Genomic DNA, 18,318 nt, shown 5'->3' with positions numbered 1-18,318 from the left:
TATGAAAGGTAGACTTCGGGGATCAGGGAGATCTGAGAAATCTCACAGCAGGGAGGAGGAACATGTGAGGAATCACACGCTGCCCTCACCACCGTCACCTCTGGGTGCCTCCTCCAGTGCAGCCCTGCCTTGCTGCTAAATGACATCACTGTGCCACTGCCTCACATTCCTCCTCACTTTAAAACCAGTGGCAAGAGCACCCTCTGTTGGCTAGAAAAAACATGTTTAAAAAACAAAAAAAAAAAACACCTGCCAGCACTGCAGAATGCAGCCACAAGAGCAGGGTGGAAAACAGGAAATAACTGGGGCAGGGGTCCTGAAACGTAGACCAGATTGTACAAGGTTATCACTTTAGACACCAGAGGACTCATCTAATACCACGATAACAATCAAAATATATGAATCCCCTGTTCTGCCAGACTTCAAGTTACAGCTGCAGCGTTCAAATTGACTTGGAGCTTTTTTGTATTACAACATTTATATTCTCATCATCCTGTAGTGTCGCTGTTAGTCTGATTTTGAGACCCTGTTGATTCTGTGCCAGGATGTATTCATGCCCCTATGTGAGCTGTGAGTACAGTATATTCCTACAGTAGCATAACTAGGCAGGTTTACATGGAGCCTAAATATTCCAATTATAATTGGTTTAAAAAGTAAAAAGTGGAACTAACCTCCCCAAGAATGCCTGAATTGTAGCAATACCAGACAAAAGTATCCATTACTGCATTATCGTTAGGGGAACTCCAGGTGTTGAAATTTGGGAAAGACATATTCATCAAGCATGTGATGTGATACTGAAATTGAGAAGTATTTTGGTTCACACACTTGGTCATGACCCATTTGCACAATTAAACAGTGGCAGGAGTCATTTGAGAAGAGGAAAGACTGTGGTGAGAAGGTAAAACTGTGACAGTTGCACAGGTTCATCAAAAGTGCTGTACAATATGTAGAAAACTGTCCCCCCAATGGTAAAGGAAACCCAAGACCACCGGCATGAGGGCAGTAAACTCAATTAACCTGCTATTAAAACAAGAAGCTAACATGTCGTTGCACATTACAAAATAATTACAAGTTTCCCTCATCTTTGGTTCTTTCTCTTCAGACATCATTTTGAGACAGTCTGAATATTAGTATTCGTTCCATTTTTAAGAAGTACAAACATTAGGCGATGACAAGTCAAATCAAGGCTTTACTATTTTTGTATTACAGCGGGCTTTAGTTTATCTTTTGGCTTGAATGGGTTAAGGCAATCAAAAACACATAACCGCTTCTCTTGGCTCACACGGTGCTACAAGAGGTGTAGCTTAAAGGGAGGACTGTGACCTGACCTGACGCTGTCTGCTTAACACCAGCGTCAACTTCAGTTGAGTTCACCATATAACGAGGAGCTTCTGAAGCTGTTTTCCCAGAGATCTAGAAGTGAATACAGTTGATATTAAACTTATAAGGGCACCTGTGTAAAATAGGTTTTAAAAAACAAGTCAAATTGCAAATATGTTTTGATTTCTTCTTGTTCTACTCACTTGAAAACAAAAAACTATAGAGTGAGCCAATAAAGCGCTTGGGTAATAACATATGCAGTGTGATTTTCTATTGTTGCACAATTCAACAGGAAAAGGAGGGTGGTTCTCTGGTGGACTATTCCACATTACTGCACAGTGATCACACTTAATCCTGGCAGTAAAAATCTCATTGTAAGGCCTTTCTGCAGATTTGCTCTGAGTTAAGACAAAGAAAAACAGCGGTATTAATAACTCCCTCTAGCCTGACTGAGACTTCCTGTAAGCAGATTAAAGCTTGTGTGACTCCCCTCTTTAACCTACCTAAACCACTTCAAACCCTCCTACCTTATGTGTGACCACAGCAGGAAGCAGGTGAAGCTACAGAGTTTGTTTTCAGACAGACAAGTAGACTAGTTTTCACACTGTGTTTAATATCTATACGCTGCACTTTTTATCGTTACGATTCTATAATCAACATATTTACAGACACTGACTCAGGCCTCTTTCAGCGGCCTATCCTATTACTGCACTGAACCAGGGCAGGAATGCCAGTGAAATGGGGCAGCTGAAAAAAATGTGGGATTGTCCCTGGGTCAAACTTGAGACTGGCTGAGATGAAATGTGGGTGGGCAAAGTGAACAAGAAATGCATGAGACTCCAACAACAGAACCAGACAAAGACAGTAAAGCAGCCAATCAAGACGCTGACTCATTTTATCAACGAAAACTTACAGCAAGTCATCGAGACACTGACAGGAATTGTCAATATCTGCTGTAAAACGGTTATAATTAGTTCATTAGCACACATCTACCGTAAACAGGCAGAAGACAAATGACTAATTCAAGTGTACTGAGTAACCACAAAACTCCTCACATCTTCCCCCCCAGTGTCAGTGTTTCATGCTGACACAGCAGATGTGCATATGAGCATGTTTAAGCAGACAACTGGCTGAAGCCAAGGAATGAACAATGTTTGTTCCACCATTGAGCCAGAGTAAAAGAGAAGGGGATCTCAAAAGTAGAGTCCAAGGACCAAGTGAAAATTTCAATGCATTTGAAGATTGAAAAAGAAAAAAAAAAAAAACATTCTTGACTATGGGAATAGTAAGTGCGACAGCATAATGTCTAAAATCCACTGACTAGCCTTCAAATTTATATCATTATAGTCACCGTATTTAATTCACTTGAAATTAGAGAATAAATGGGTCCAAATGTCACAGTTAGGTTTTAGCCATTAGAAATACTAAAATATTTTCAGTTAATTATGAAACTGTGGCGGGACCATTTAGACTGTGGCAGAGGATGTCAGCAGAGTAGGCAGTCCTTCAAATGTGGGAGACCAGGACACATTTGCACTCACACTGCTAAGAGAATGTGACCACATGTGGCCCAGTTCGACTCATATGTGCTCTGAGTGATTGGATCTGAAATGCTTCCTCAATGCGTGCTCACACCTGTTACTTAGAGCTGTCCACTTGGGATCGGATCACCTGGGATGGATCTTAATGCCAGGTCTGAACAGGGCTTTAGTCACTGCTATTTCCACATATGCAGTACAGAGAGAAATACAGTTCAGCAGTGAAACAATATTCAGCTGCTAATGTGGGTGCCTAGGAGTGAGATCTTTGAATCCAAGATGAATTTCTGGCCCAGGGTTGGAGGCGGCTACAGTCTTTCTCAGCTCAGACGGACCAACATCCTGAACAAGAAGCCAGTCTGTCACACCTCTGCCAACACATACAGAGAACTATTCACTCCCAATCACACCCGTGGGCAATTCTGAGTCTTCTGTTCACCTAACTTGCATGTCTTTGGGATATGGGAGAAAACTGGAGCCACCAGAGGAAACTCATGTAGCCACTAAGAGAACGAGCAAAAATTCTTAATAGACAAGTTCCACTTCAATTATAGAGCTTCCTCGTGTGCAAAGTCATGATATTGTGTCTTTTGTTCAACGTGTAATACTCGAGAAAACATGTGACATAGGAGGAGTACTTGCTGCCACCTCTTTGTACACCAGCAGACAAACACTGCATCTAAACCCCCTCCACCGAACTCTTGTAGCTTGAGTTCAATTAGAGCCTAAGGAAATAACTCCACAAAGGTTTGTGCCAAATGTGGCATTTACAAACTAATAATTTAGCTGCAACTAAAATTAGCAAGACAGTCTGATATATTTTGGAGCAATATTAGATGTGGTGATAATGTTGTATCTCCTCTGTGATCTCTGGAAAAAAGAGAAATAGAGACCAGGCATGAAAAAGAATATTTATATTTTTACCATATACTTTTAGTTTTACATAGTTATACTTCTGAAGGTTTATAGATGGTCAAAGACGTCCTCCATCGCCTTTCCCTGCAACATCCAAACCACAAAGACTTTCCAGAGGAAACTGGAGCGTCTCGTCTCAGACTGTGAGTGCAGATCCTATAATTGTGGCAGTGAAAGTGGGTACAGAAATGGAATAAAAACCAAAATCCTGAAAGCCAAGTGCCGTGTTGAGAAATTTCATGAGAAAAGGGAAGTTATATTAAGTTGGGTATCGATTCTTATTCCAGCGTTATATCTAAATAAAATTTCACAATGCTGAATCTCATCTGCAGTGTGGAGCCCAGAAATCTACATCGTTCCTCTGTCTAAACACTTTTGTAGTTCACAATGTGTCAGTGCCTGCCAAATACACACTAGGTTGTGAAAATGTCTCTGCAAGTTTTGAAATATACTTTCACTCCACTTTAATCCACACTTCTACATAAAAAAAACAATATGATGAACCTGAATGGCACCAACTGCAGATTTTCCACCACTGGAAACAGCCACAGCATTAAAATGCCGCTTAATCAATTACACATTAAGAATCAATTTGACACCAAAGAAATTCTTAACTAGTAAGTGTACTTGTGTGTATGTGTGTGCACATACCTAAAATTTTGAATGCAGGAATTTTACTAGTAATTGTGTATTATTTTTCATTGTGGTGTTGTTCTTCTACTACTTCTTTTCACACTTTATAAGCAAATCAATGGTCAGTTGATTAAAGCGTTCCCAATCTGAATGCCTTTTACCATCAGACATACAACGCATACTTTTTTTTTTTCTTTTTTGCATTGCACTACACAGCAAAAGGAAAATGAACTGATTCTCTGATCTGTTCATACCAATCTAAATGTTCATGATACAACAGTTATACAGATATCTTTAAGTTATTAGTCTGGTTGATGTTGCCTGATTGATCAACAAGCAAAACTTATCTTCAAATCCAAGACACACTGCATTATTTTATTCTCATTTCAATGTCAAACTCGCATGCGGTGTTATGCTACATTTGAACTCGACCTTGATCTGGAAAATGAAACTACTGATATGTACGTGTCAGAAATTAAACAAAGCATAAGTGTTGCTGGTGGACACAGGCTTGCAGTGGCCTTGCTTTGAGGCAACTGTAAACAGCGCTGGTTGTGTAAGTGGAAACAGGGAAGGCTCTGTTTGAAGCCTCGCTCCCTGCGGGGAATCCTCTGCAGACAAACAGGCTTGTGCTGCCTTGTGATGCCAGAGGTTTCTCCAGGCATTAAACAGCTGCGGTACTGCAGAAAGTACAACATCTGAAGTGAGTTTATCTCAAAATATTAAAACATGCAAATTTTTAAGTCGCACTACGGCATTTGCCTTGCAGTATGCATGCAATTTGCATGAGTTTTTGTAAGGTGTGTGTTTCCTTATTGCATTTATAGAAGGACTGCAGTTTTAACACAGTATATGAAACAAAAAAGGCCAATCATGAAACAATGGATTAACTAAGACTAAAACAGCAGGTGTATGAAAAAGGCAGGATGGTGATTTTAGTCTACAAAAATCTAAACAGCACAAGACAAACGGTGAGTACACCACTAAATGTCTGAAGAACTGCAGAGTATAAACGAAAAGAAGTCTGCATTTTTTTTTTACCTCTTCTGTGAATCTGGGACTGTGACCATTAACCTGACACCCCAACAAAATATTCTTACTAAAATTGACAAACAAGGTAAATCAGCTTGCCTGGAGAAGCTTAGAAGTTCTTTTCTACTGCAGCCTTTATCTGTGATAATATTGTGGATGTATTTCACATTCAAAATTTGCTTAATGCAGCTATAAAAATCACAGCTGTCATCTGAAAGAGCTCCCTGCCAAACTCACTCAAACGGATCCAGACATAGGAGACGAATGGGAGAGTAACTTTAGGATGGACGGATTGAGTTTTGCCCTCGGGGACTAGGGCAGCATGTCTGCATGGTACTCGGTCTCTCTGTCCTGACTAGACATCGGCAGGAAGAGCAGATGCAGAGATTAGATGTGAATTAAAGAGAGAGCGGGTAACAGAGAGGCTAAGCCTTTTCTCAGCTTTCATAACACAGAATCTTACATAAGACTAATATGCTCACACACATACACACTAAGTAACATGACTGTGCGCCATAATCCCTGCTGTTTGCCTGGACTGAGGTGAGACATTTCCTAAAGCAGCCAACCTTTATCATGATCCTTATCAAACATGAACATAAACAGTATATATACATGTAGACTAATTAATTTATTGTTCTCACCACTGTGATTTTACAGTAGTGTATGCCAGCAGTTCTGTAGTTACCAACACTGTGAGAGACAGACAGGAAATGTGGGGAGTGAGTCTGTGTTTACATGGTATGTGAATTAACCTTTAAGCTACCAGACGCCCCAACTTTCTATATACCGATTAAAACACATATACAAACAAGTATGTCCTGCTAAAATGACCTTGAGTAAATAAATGAATAAATACATTCTCTGCACCTGAGCTAATATTTAAAGTGCAGCCTGGCCTAGCTCCCTTAAAAGGTGCTCATTCTAAAAATTGTAAAGCTTTTAAAATGCTGGACTTTTTTCTGATATTAGATCATTTTCTAGAAGTTGCATTCCGACTGCTGCGTCTTCCCACCACTCTCTGTTGAAGACAGATGGTAGCAAATGGGAAATAGAAACCCTTGGGTATGTTTCAGAGGGTGTGTTCACCTTAATGGTCTTCAGACTTCATGGTGCGAGACAGACACTGACAATCACCTCAGAGCTCTAATTCCTAAAATGTACAACGGGGTTGGAACTTGTGACAATGCCAGTATTATGCTGTGGGACTGTCATAATGATGCAACGATGCTCAACATAGCATCTTTAAATGCAGATAAGTGGCAGTAATTATCAATGTCAAAATATACAGCGCTTAACCTGCACATAAACACAAACGCCAAACAATACACAAAGCATTTTGCCATCAGCTTGCTTCTGTGTGCCAAAAGCCTTTGTACAACAACAACAACTGGGCTCTTGACTGTGGGAAACGCCACAATGACCAGCTTAGATAGCAGACATGAATCATCCCCTCTGTTCGTGAGCTTTGTGGATCAAGCAGTATGCGAGTTGCCGGGTATGGGAATGGGTGTGTATGGGTGTGTATGGGTGGGTGTGTGTGTGTGTGTGTGTGTGTGTGTGTGTGTGTTTGTGTGTGTTTCATTAAATATTACTGAACTTTGATGGACCTGCACCAAAGTCCAGCCAGAATTTAATTTGTATCCTCTTTGCAGTCGTTCTACAACGTGTGGTCTTTTGTCATTTTGGAGAGTAGCCGGCTGCTGCAACACATTTACATACAAATGTAGATCGAGGAAATTGACTTGAAAACTATATTGCATGTTTTTCAGCTGACAACTCTTCAAATCTGCCTCATATTGCTCCTAGTTAGTCCTTGAATTAAATGACTAGTCAATCAATTTGAGAATGATGGAACATATTGAACCATATTTTTTTTTATTTCGAATAAGGAGGCTACCACAATTTTCTATACATCTGGATACAGACTGCACCTTTAAGTTGCTTTCAAGCTGTAAAAAACACCTCACATCAAATTCACAAATACATTTTTGCATGCACTTTTTCTTTTTCATGTTGTTTTTTGTGGTTAAACATTAATTTGATGGAGCTGTAAAGTGGAGACATGCAAAAAAAAAAAATCAAGAGATCAGAGACCATACAAATCTTGAAATGATTTGAAGAGACTTGCCATTAAGTCTACAAACAAATCAGCTCATTAGCTTGTCAGACAAACACCTTTGACCCTTCTGCACTCACCTTCAGTCCATCACTGGGGAGACGATAGCCAAACCGTGCAGGCATGTCATCAAAGTTGTCTGTTTTGTTGTCAAATGAGTACTGAAAGACAAGAAAATTATGTTTAAATACTTGTGTGTCATAACATATAATGGAGGCATCAACAAACCAAACGAATAAATTTTATGGTTTGACCACTGGGGGGGCAAAAGGCTACAGAACACAAGCCTGACATGCTAATCAAACCTAAAAACACAAAAAACTAAAAAATACAAATCAACATGGGTATAATTAGTTACACTGTTTTATTATTGTTGCCTGTTTCTATGAACAGTTCTGCCCTTAGCTGTGTGAAGAATTACTCACAGCAGCGATGTCGGCCTCCACGGGCAGCAGGTTGAGGAAGGCGAAGAGCTGAACGGTGAAGATGGTGTAAATCTGAGTGGCCGACAGCATCAGCATTCCCAGGGACAGGAGCATCTTGGCATCACGTTACAACCCCCAGCTGCTACGCCACTGACTCATAAACATACACAACCATAAACACGCACACACATACACACAGCACACACAATGGCCTGCAGTGGAACCCCTATACTCCACCCGTTGTTGTTACACCTGGAAAAGACGACAATGTTCGTGTATATGTAAAGGCTTTACTCGCTGACAGTGATAAAGCTGTTGAAATTTCTTGATTTAAGTGTAGAAATTTTCCCCCAGATCCCAATTCTCAAACGAGGTAAAAGTACCTTAAAAGGTTCTTCGCTCTTGTAATGCAAGCACCCAAAATTAAAACATTTATTTGTATAAGACGTATGATGAGATAGGACCAGGAGCACATGGTTTCTCACATGCTACATCACATTATTTTGACCTACTGTTTGCTGATTTACAGTAGGTATCCTTGAAGAAGACTGGTACACATTAAGTAAACGTTATCTTCAGCTCTCATTTGTCTTTTGCAAATTTTCCTCAACAGTGACATGAACTGTCTGTTATTGTTGCCAAGGAAGTAAGTGGCCAGGGTGAACCATGACACTGCAACTTTATGGTTTTAATGTCTGTTGTGTGTATTCAGAGACAAAACGTCAACATTTGGTTGCTAGCACCAGCTATATAAAACACATTGGCTGTACTGGGATTCAGCTTTCAACACACTGGACCCTTTACTGCTATTTTCAGATGTTTGACTCCTGCCAATCTCTGCAGCAGTGCACTGTGCACCTCACACACATGTGTATGCCCTCTGAAAGTTGTTGTGAGGTGGAATTTAAGCTCACAGAACTTTGGTGAAGACATGAATAATAAATTTGGATACTGAATTCAATCTTCAACAACAGGGTCAAAGAACTGAAATTTTGTGCAGTGGCATCACCTTGAACAGCTCAGGAGAGGCTTGAACACATCAAGTGTCAATCACAGCCCCTCCTCTCTCTTTCCTTTCACGGTTCTGATTCAATACGTCCTACAGACTACCTGAGAAGGGCTGTGAAGCTGGCTGTGTTGATTATACACTATATATTCTGGACTCTGTATCAGAAAACAAAGACCCTAGAAACGCACCGAGCAGGAGTTTGTGATAACTGTCTTTTGCGTACATTTCCTTAAGCTAGTGCCTTGGCTCAGTGTCAGTGTCTATACTGCGTCTTCACATAAGCAATCATGAAATAGCTTAGGCTCAAATGCAGAAACCTGTTGGATTCATTCTGGCAAGACAAGTTCTTTTTTAAAAGTAACCTGTAAGATTCTCACTGTTACACTGTAGCCTCAAACTAACTAATTTATCTCAATATCTTTTAGAAATGCTGTGAGGGCACCGACTCATTTCCTCCATTACATCAAAAACACTCAACACAAAAGAACTTTTATGAGATGTGGTATCTGTCTGTACTTTCACTTCAGCTTCTATCCAATTATCCAAATAGGAGGTGTTGAGGGAAAGAGATGTTTTCTTGTGTGCAGAGTGAAGTCAAATTTTAACCCATTTCTTAAAGTGTAAGTTGCCCATTCAAAGATATTAAGGCAATACAGAAAAATAAATATTAACGTATCTATGACTTAACATCTTAGTATTCATACAGTACCAGTGCATCAAAACACAATAAATAAAAAATGAAACACTTGATAATTCTAGGGCCATCAGGAAACAATAAATAACTGTTAATGGTGGAAGATGCATCAAATATTCTCTTACAGTATACATGCTTTTTATTTTTATTTTTATTTTTTTTAACTTATGCTAGTTTATAAAGCAATACTGATATATGTTAACTGTTTATATATAAACTAAACTAATGGGAATTAAGTGATGAACTGATAAATCAAGGTGTATCATCATATTGACGCAAAAATCCTTTGAATCCAATACTGCAATAAAACAGGGCTGCAACTAACAGTTATTTTCAGTATCTGCTGGTTATTTTCTCGATTAACTCTTTGGTCAATGAAACGTCAGAAAACAACGATAACAATATCCTAGAGCATAAGTTGAACCCATTAAATGTCTCATTTATTCCAACCAACAAAGTCCAAGACTCAAAATTATTCAATTTTCTATCATAAGATACAAAAAAGCAGCAAATCCTCACATTTGAGACACTGAAACCAGGACATGCTTGTCATTTACTTGAAAAATTACGTAATCGATTAACTGATTATCAGAATAGTTGCAGAATAATTTTCTATCAATTAATAGATTCATTCTCGCAGCCCTGCTCAGTGATTTACAATATTAAAGAGGAAGCCTGAAGCCAGTTGGTACAATTTGCACTAAGTGTCAGTCAAAAGTTGAGAATCACAAACATGTCTTCAACGTATCACTATGGTTAGGTGACCTGCAAGGTGGTGCATAGATATTATGGATTTAAACAAAAAAAACTGTGGCTTCGTCTGGGACTTAAATGCAAATTACATGCAATGCACAAACTATAAGTAAAACTCTCTGAAAATACTAAAGGGGAAGTGAATGCGGCACCAGGGGCAGAGGATGACTAAACATCAAGTGACAGCATCACATTTTGGGAAAAGGATCTATGAGGTAATAGTTAGACGCTTAAATTAACATAACAGTGTGGCTGCAGGACAAAACAGAGGAAACAACAAAACACGCTGCTAACAGTAAAACTGCGTTAAACTTCACAACCCCCAAATCTCAGAGGCTTCGGTTCACACACTGAGCTGTTTCTGCAAATACAGCCGAAAGCGTTACTGTCATACAACGTAAGGTAGCTATAATTTTTTAGGGGGCTTGTTTATACATATAAATAAATCAGTGGTGTGGTGTGGACACCTTAAAAGGTGTGCAGCTAGCAACAAAAACAGACCGTCCTGTACCCGAGTTAGCACGATGCTAAAGCAGGTAGCAAGTCTGGTATTCGTGGCTGTTTACCTTTACTGATTCTTGGAGGTTTTTCTTGTCCATGAACTTAGCTGCTGGCAGGGTCATCGCTTTCCTTTACTATGCGTCAGGTAAAGGAGACTGCACAACAGCGAAGATTTTGGGTGTAATTCATCCCGTTTGAGCGGTGGGTCAGATTTAATCCGCTAGCTTCTTCTTTCATGTGAGAGCGTAAACTTCCGGCACGTCCTCCGCTCCAGATTCGGCTTCTGATTGGACGAATTACCTGTCAATCGTCCTGTTTCAGGAAATGACTCCAGACGTAAACAGATCCACGTGATGACACATACTCCCCTTTTCAGTCATATGAACTGAGCTAATTTGTATTTACAGACGTATTACAGCTGCATCAGTGCATTGCGATAATAACTGGCTGCAGAGTGGAATATTTTTTTAAAAAGTACACACTTTAAGTGGAAAAAAGTGTCAGATCTTTTTTCTTAGCACAATTGTTGTCACCCTCAAAAAGTGTTGAAAACAGTTGACACTTTTAAATCTCTAGCACCCTCTATAGCCCACGTACTCAATAGGCGGAAAAAAATAAAAATAAATACAATTCCATTCGGACCCGAAGAATAATTTCAATGCAGCCTGACTCAGATCACTTGTGAGTGACATGTGGCTGTTATGTTAGTAACAACGTTATCTGAGTTAAATGCTTGCATTTAAAAAAGTGAAAAGTGTTCAAAACATATGCAATAAACAATGGTTGCAGTATACTGCTACAACTATACTAACAGTACACTTGGTTAAAAAATACTAATGTATGAGTATTTTTATAATGTGGTATTGCTACTTTTTACTTAAATGAATGATTTGAATACGTAGATCTTTCTAATAAGTGTTTTTCATTTTCATTTTATTTTGCCCGAAATAATTATTTTTACCATGCTGATTCTTTTTTTGAAGTACAACTTAGCAGAACTTCATCACTGACAGGGGCACAGGTGAAACATGACGGAAAAAAATATTAGGTTCGAAAATCCATTTATTCATCCATAAAATCAGGTAAGGTACAGTCTTCCTTCCTTATCAACCAACTGTGGTTACAGAACATAGAAATAAATACCCATGAAGTGAAACTATAGATGAAAACAACATAAGATTGAATTCCACAATTAATTTGAATAAAAGAACAATTAAAACGACAATGTAAAAAAAGTAGACAATTAAGAAAATCTCACTGGAAATTAAAATATTGGAAAATTAGACTAAAATAACAGTTCAGCATGACAAAAAAAGGTGAGTGTGGTTTGCCACAGAGAGTAGCAATATTTCTATATTTAGATTTAATTCGTGTTCCGATTTGTGCACAAAGAACAGAAATCATCACAACTTGCAGTTCTTGCTATGAGCCAAGACTGAACACAAAAACTTCACTTCAAAAGGTCAAATGCAAATTAGCAGTCCCTTGTAAAACTTTATAGAAGGACCGTAAAAGTCTATCAAGGAACATTTTGAATAACTCTAACATTCCTTCAACACGGTGTTAAAGCTGTGGGTAGTTTCACGATAAAAGGTGGAACGTAGAACTGACGTAAGATGGTACTGGGGTTTATAACCTGGGTCCCATGTTAAAACTGTCCTGTATAAGCAACCTAGATCACTGATCACAGTCCACATAGACATACTTCATATGGTAATGTTAGAGCAGTATTAAATATATTATAAAGATCCTGATGTACATTGCACTTGTACTGAAATGCTGTGTAATGTAATTTATCATTTATATCTACACCTGGACTTTGTGACTGAGTTCAGACACATGTGGTGAAGTCTAATTGTTGCTGTAAAAACAGGCAGGTCAGGTGCACAGATGACATGTGACTATATAAACTCCAGTGTTTTGGTTCAATAACTGTTGTCACGTTCAACACAGCATTTGAACATGTCCACAAATGCTGAGAGAGATTTCTTACTTGTGGTTTACAGTGTACTCAGAGGATAGGCCCATATAGTTTTGTACTGTGATTCTTTCTGTTTCTTCTGTCTCTGTAAAGCCATTTGAGACACATCACGTCACTAAGCCAAAAAAGATCAATTCATCAGCTTCAGCACAATTAAGACTTCTGATATATAACTTTTGTGGAGGCAACTATAAGATATATGGACTTAAAAGTATTTGGTTGACTTGTTAGAGCCAAAGAGTAGTTTTGCCTTCCCAAAACCCCACCCACCTTCTCCCCCCTTCCTTGAAATGACTTTTCCTGTAACAAACACCCCCACACACACCCCTCAGTTCAATCAGAGTGGGGAGCTGAACAGACGAAGGACGGATGTCCTGACCATGAAGGTTTTCATCTACTTCGAGGGCTCCTGTGAGCCTTTTGACATCCCTCCCGATCAGACTGTGGGGGCCATGAAGCAGATGGTGAAGGTAATAAAAACTCTACTCATGACCCAGGACCTCCAGTATGAATGGACCTTCATTTCTTTACATGATTTGACTGCATTTTGAAAATCTGCATGAATATTTTGGACATATTATTAGAGGAAAAATAGAGTGTTTGATGGATTTATTATATCTAATGCATTAGATATAATAAATCCATCAAACATTCCACAGCCACAGACACTGAACATGGTCTATCACAAACTTAGTTTCTTCTTATGGCTCCACTGACTTCCAATCCAATCCTTTCTGTAGGAAAAGTTTCTTGTGCAACTCTCTGATGACAAGCAGGTCTGGCACTACCTGGAGCTGAGCTATGGTGGTGGCGCTCTGCAGGACAGCTGGGCTTTGAGTGACGTGGGCATCACCAGTGGCAGTGTCATCCAATGCCTGATAAAGGTATGAAACCATCAAAAGAGCTCACAGATTTTAGGCTGTGTTGGGCTTTACAGTAAATACAATCAGCTAACAATGATGCATGTTGGGACATGATGCTAGAGTACATCTTTGCCTTGTGCATCAGACACTATTTCTAAAATTGCTTGCACAGAAAGTTCTGGTATTGGTATTAATTAACACAAATGGTATGGGATAGATGTTAATTCAGCAAAAACATAAACTACTTTTGATTTCAAAAATCACTAAGCACTAAGCTTTTTAGGTATAACAAAAACTAATTCACAATAAAATTTTTGTTGACAGTTTTATTGAATACTGTTTGTGGGGAAACAATAGGGATGACATGATGCTCTTGTTGTTTTGTGTAAGTTTTAGTGATTTAAATGATTGTGACAGTAAACGACTGATTAATTTGGCTCCTGAGGGTCCTTTCACGTAACATTTATAAGCGCGGGTGTCATATTTTACACAGGAATGTGTCTAATCTTAAAATTAAACAAGTTAAATAATACATGACTGTGACACTCCACTGATACAAACTATTTCTCCTGAAACTGGTGCACATTTAGAGCCTTGCTCGGCAACACCTCGGTGGGGTGGATGCTTGCTGTCACAGACACTTACACGGGGTTCATTTGTTCATTTGTTCAGTTTCCCCACTTGCTACATATAATCGCTAATGACAGTTCACTTCAGAAACACACTGTTGTTCCTTTTTTTCATGGTAGAACTGCTGAAATCAGCATGTTAGTGTATATTTATAAATTTGGATTATTGCTCAACAAAGACATCCATCTCACAGTGAGTGAATTTAATGTCAGACTGGTGCAAGAATATGGGACAAGATGTTCCCATGTGAGCAGCAGCTTGGAGGGAAATGAGTTTATGGCTTTCTGAGATCTTTAGTTTGTCCCCATTACTTGGTTTTTAGTATTAGGAGTCATTCCAGGCTCATCACTGGGCAACCTTGTGTAAAAGTTGACAGTAGTAAGCATGTGTGTATGTGGGCGTGTGTGTGTGTGTGTGTGTCATTGTTTAACATCCTCTCATAAAAATTGTTAAGTTGTTTTCTACAGGCCCTATAGTCTTTGTCCTATTTCATTCTCCAGACTTTATGTTAAAGATACATTTCTGCCACTTAAATGAGTTGCCTTTTACACATATTCAGTCATGATTTGCAAGCAATCTGCACTTTTGCAGATAAAGCTATGCACATTTCCTCCATTTCCATCAAGAAGTCTAACATCAACCACAGAGTGGCAGCAAACTCCAAGATTATTACATGATGCCCCTGATAATGAGGTACCATATATCACTCTCTCTTTGCTTTGTTTGTGTAATACTTTTGCTATATATTTAAAATTTAAACAGAAGGACACACTAATTATGAAGTAATTTTTTAAAAAACTGTTCCTGTGTATGATTCCAAAGCATTTAATATAAAATTATTGAAGTTGTTACATGGTGGTCATAGAATATTTTTCATCCTAGAGTGGTTGCAGGCAAATAAAATAAAATGAAATGAACTAAAAAGAAAAAACGTGAACTTGACTAATGAACCTCTGACTTATATTGCACATTTTAAAGTTTTAGCTCATTATAGAGGGTTTGGTTTTTGGGTCAATGCCCCTTCAGTGCGATGTGATACTTTTTTTAGATAAACGCAAGGACTGATCCTGTGATTTCACTTACTTTCATTTTTGCCTTATTAACTGCAAGGCCATTGTGCCACTATGATTATTTTTCAGAGTGACCGAAGGCCTGTGATGCATGTGTTCAATGCTGTGACAGGAGAAACCTTACCGGTCACAGGTAGTGAGGCTCTTCTGCATATGTCTGTTGCTAGACTGAAAACATTGGTGTCCGTGCTGAGCCGCCTCCCTGTCAGCACCTTCAGACTGAGCATGCTTAAAGATGTGCAACTCTATGACTGCAACCAACTGCAAGACTATGCCATTGACGTGGGTAGGGTATGTTTTTTTGTGTCTGTGCCGCTATGTGACTGATGTGTGTAACTTCATGGTGAATGCTGTGTGGATGGACGAGTAAAACTTTGAGTGATTCAGTGACGGGTTAGATATCCTGTATTTTCTCTTAACCTAATTGCTTTAAAATGCATAAAGTACTGTGCTGAACGGTGGTTGCTATGAACTGAGTGTTCAGTCTCGAGAGCTTAAGTCTATGTAAGACTACTATTCAAAATGAAATGATTTTAAACATTACTTTACATATCAATTGTTTTCATGCAACCAATCCATTTTAAGTTAAAATAGAATAAAAGTTGAATAAAGCTGATTTATTTTGGAATCCATGCAGTTGTTTGTTTTTTTAACATAGGCACAACTCTCCGTTTGGACACATGGGATGGGTGGGTGGAGTTCCTCCAAGGATGCCTACTGGGTCACAGATTGACAGTCCAGAGCCACTTATCACACAACAGGACTGTGAAGAGGTCATAAATTCCTCACCTAAATAAAAGTTGTGCAGTTTATTCATAGGAAGTCAGAGTGCTATCTTACAAACAAAACATTTTATTTAGCTTGAGTGAAACTCTCCATTTTCTTCCAGGTTTCAGCTGCGGGTAGCGCTGTACATTGCTGCCTCTTTAGGCCACCTGGACCTGGCAGGCTGGCTGCTGGAGAGAGGGGTGCACGCTGAGGAACCAGTGGGAGTCCATCCTTACCGCCAGTGGTGCCATCAAACCGCCCACCAAGACACCGGAAAGTGTCCCATCCATGTAGCTGTGGAGAGCAGTCAGCTCCTCATCCTCAAACTCTTCATCACCAAGAACCTTTTGACCTTGGATTGTCGGGACCCTGTTGGTCGTGACCCTTTGAAAATTGCCATTCAGCATGGTCACAGGGATTGTGTGCGCTACTTAGCCAATAAGCTGTGCTCAGTAGTATCCCTGCCAAACATGCCCCTGCCCATGCGCATATATCTCCAGATGAAACACTGGGTGAGTCTGGGGCAGAAGAGAGTGGCCGCCAATCGATGCCAGTACACCAGTGCTCCACACGAAGCCAGGGTGGGAGATATGTTGCTGGTAGATGGCTTCAACCAACCACAGATGTCTTCCAAATCCAGGAACACTGAGACCAAGCCAAGAAGAGGAATCAGAGCTAAAGCTTTGCAACTGTTACCACCTATCGGCAACTCACTTTCAATATCACACCTCTCCTTCAGAAGGGCACCACCCCGACTACCCAGCCTGCAGACTGTGAACCCTGGTGACTTTAAAGGGACACAGAAAAGGTGGAAGCAGGATGTAAAACATAGAAATGATGGCTCCTTGGACAAAACGAAGAAGGGAGGCAGCATTCCTTATCGCACCAAGTTAACACTCCCCTCAGTTACCAGAGAAAAAACTTTCAAGCCAGTGTTTGTTGGTTCATCACAAAAATCGTCCAATATTCTGACTGCATCTCTGGAGTCCTTCTCTCAGCACTGTTGCCGAACACCAAGAGAAAATGCTATATACTGCTTGAGTATTGCCAGGTCTCTACATTTTCTACTGTATATGTTCATGTGCATGTGTACAGTAACTCAGGTGTAGGTGAGTAGGTACTACATAGATTTTACCATCAAGACATTTCAAGGATATTCAAGATTTGCTTACCTTGTAAAACAGAAATTACAACTCTGTTTCCTTCAGATTTCACTACAGGTATTGTAGAAGATAATGATTTTTTTTCTTTCTTTGTTATAGCACCTTCACAGAGAAACCTTGGGTGAAGCAGTTGAGTATAGCACGAACTTTGATCAGAAAGCATGTTCACTCCATGGCTTGATACTCATGGATCCAATCAACACAGACGAGTCCCACCCAGATCTGTCAACCATCAGCTGGATTGCATGTGGATCTCCCATCAGCTGCCTGCAACACAGTGGACAATGAAGAGTCCTTCAGAGTGACAACTGAGGAGTGTACCTCAGGCATCGTGTGACATTAAAAAGCTTTCTGTCTTTATGTGCTTAGCCAAATCTCTGCCTGTCAGTGATCTTCATAGAAAGACAGACATTATAGATAAAGACATTTTCTACTTACTTACAGTAAGTTGAATGGCTTATGACTTAAATTTGTGTAGGACAAAAGTCCAGGCAAGGACTGGCCTTGGTTGAAATGACTTGCCTTAAGTTTAAATTCAAGGTAAAACATAGGCTACTAACATACAGTATACAAGTACTAGCGTATACTGTATAATGTGATGATAAAACCTCTGCCATGTGAACACTTGACTGTGTTGGATCCTTCATTTGTGATTAGTGTTAAAATGTATCATGAATTAAAACACCAGTGTCTTGCCTTGTGCACATTCTTTCCCTCCTGCCATTCCTCAGAAAGTTCAAAAAGTAGAAAAACATATGCCAACAATTTCACTGTTGTTGCAGTTATATCATTGAAATAATACTTTGTCGCCTTTGTAGTTTAAAAAAAATAAATTCTCTAGCACTTGAAAGCAGCACGATCGCAAAAAAAATAAAAATAAAATAAAATCTCGCGATATTTGCGG

General features: G+C 39.4%; 2 protein-coding genes and 1 long non-coding RNA gene across 4 annotated transcripts in view; 1 reads left to right on the top strand and 2 right to left on the bottom strand.

The window, feature by feature from the left end:
- Positions 1 to 11,205, bottom strand: part of rnf13 (ring finger protein 13) — a 40,862-nt gene extending 29,657 nt beyond the window's left edge. Inside the window, exons 1-3 of the mRNA XM_071488035.1 lie at positions 11,005 to 11,205; positions 7,983 to 8,234; positions 7,638 to 7,718 (exon numbers count right to left, since the gene is read on the bottom strand). Coding sequence (XP_071344136.1) covers positions 7,638 to 7,718; positions 7,983 to 8,096 — 195 coding nt within the window. The 5' untranslated portion in view covers positions 8,097 to 8,234; positions 11,005 to 11,205. The remainder of the gene's footprint in view (positions 1 to 7,637; positions 7,719 to 7,982; positions 8,235 to 11,004) is intronic.
- Positions 11,206 to 13,787: 2,582 nt separating this feature from the next.
- Positions 13,788 to 18,178, top strand: LOC139627256 (protein ANKUB1-like). Of its 2 annotated transcripts, XM_071488033.1 has the most exons (5): positions 13,788 to 13,804; positions 15,651 to 15,769; positions 16,142 to 16,256; positions 16,373 to 17,302; positions 17,514 to 18,178. In XM_071488033.1, the coding sequence occupies exons 2-5, from the start codon at positions 15,709 to 15,711 to the stop codon at positions 17,593 to 17,595; spliced, it is 1,188 nt and encodes a 395-aa protein (XP_071344134.1). In that variant the 5' UTR covers positions 13,788 to 13,804; positions 15,651 to 15,708; the 3' UTR covers positions 17,596 to 18,178. The 2 variants fall into 2 exon arrangements, with proteins under 2 accessions (XP_071344134.1, XP_071344133.1); XM_071488032.1 differs by lacking the exon at positions 13,788 to 13,804 and having other exon boundaries at positions 14,922 to 15,769.
- Positions 16,772 to 18,318, bottom strand: part of LOC139627259 (uncharacterized) — a 33,002-nt gene continuing 31,455 nt past the window's right edge. Inside the window, exons 3-4 of the long non-coding RNA XR_011692542.1 lie at positions 17,424 to 17,681; positions 16,772 to 16,896 (exon numbers count right to left, since the gene is read on the bottom strand). This is a non-coding gene — a long non-coding RNA (uncharacterized lncRNA). The remainder of the gene's footprint in view (positions 16,897 to 17,423; positions 17,682 to 18,318) is intronic.

Source organism: Trachinotus anak, unplaced genomic scaffold (assembly GCF_046630095.1).
Source record: "Trachinotus anak isolate AG129_WGS33_773 ecotype Australia unplaced genomic scaffold, CSIRO_AGI_Tana_v1 ptg000010l, whole genome shotgun sequence".
In the NCBI taxonomy this organism is placed as follows: Eukaryota; Metazoa; Chordata; class Actinopteri; order Carangiformes; family Carangidae; genus Trachinotus; species Trachinotus anak.
The sequence above is the reverse complement of the archived record's forward strand: the minus strand, read 5'-3'. Positions and strand labels throughout refer to the sequence as shown.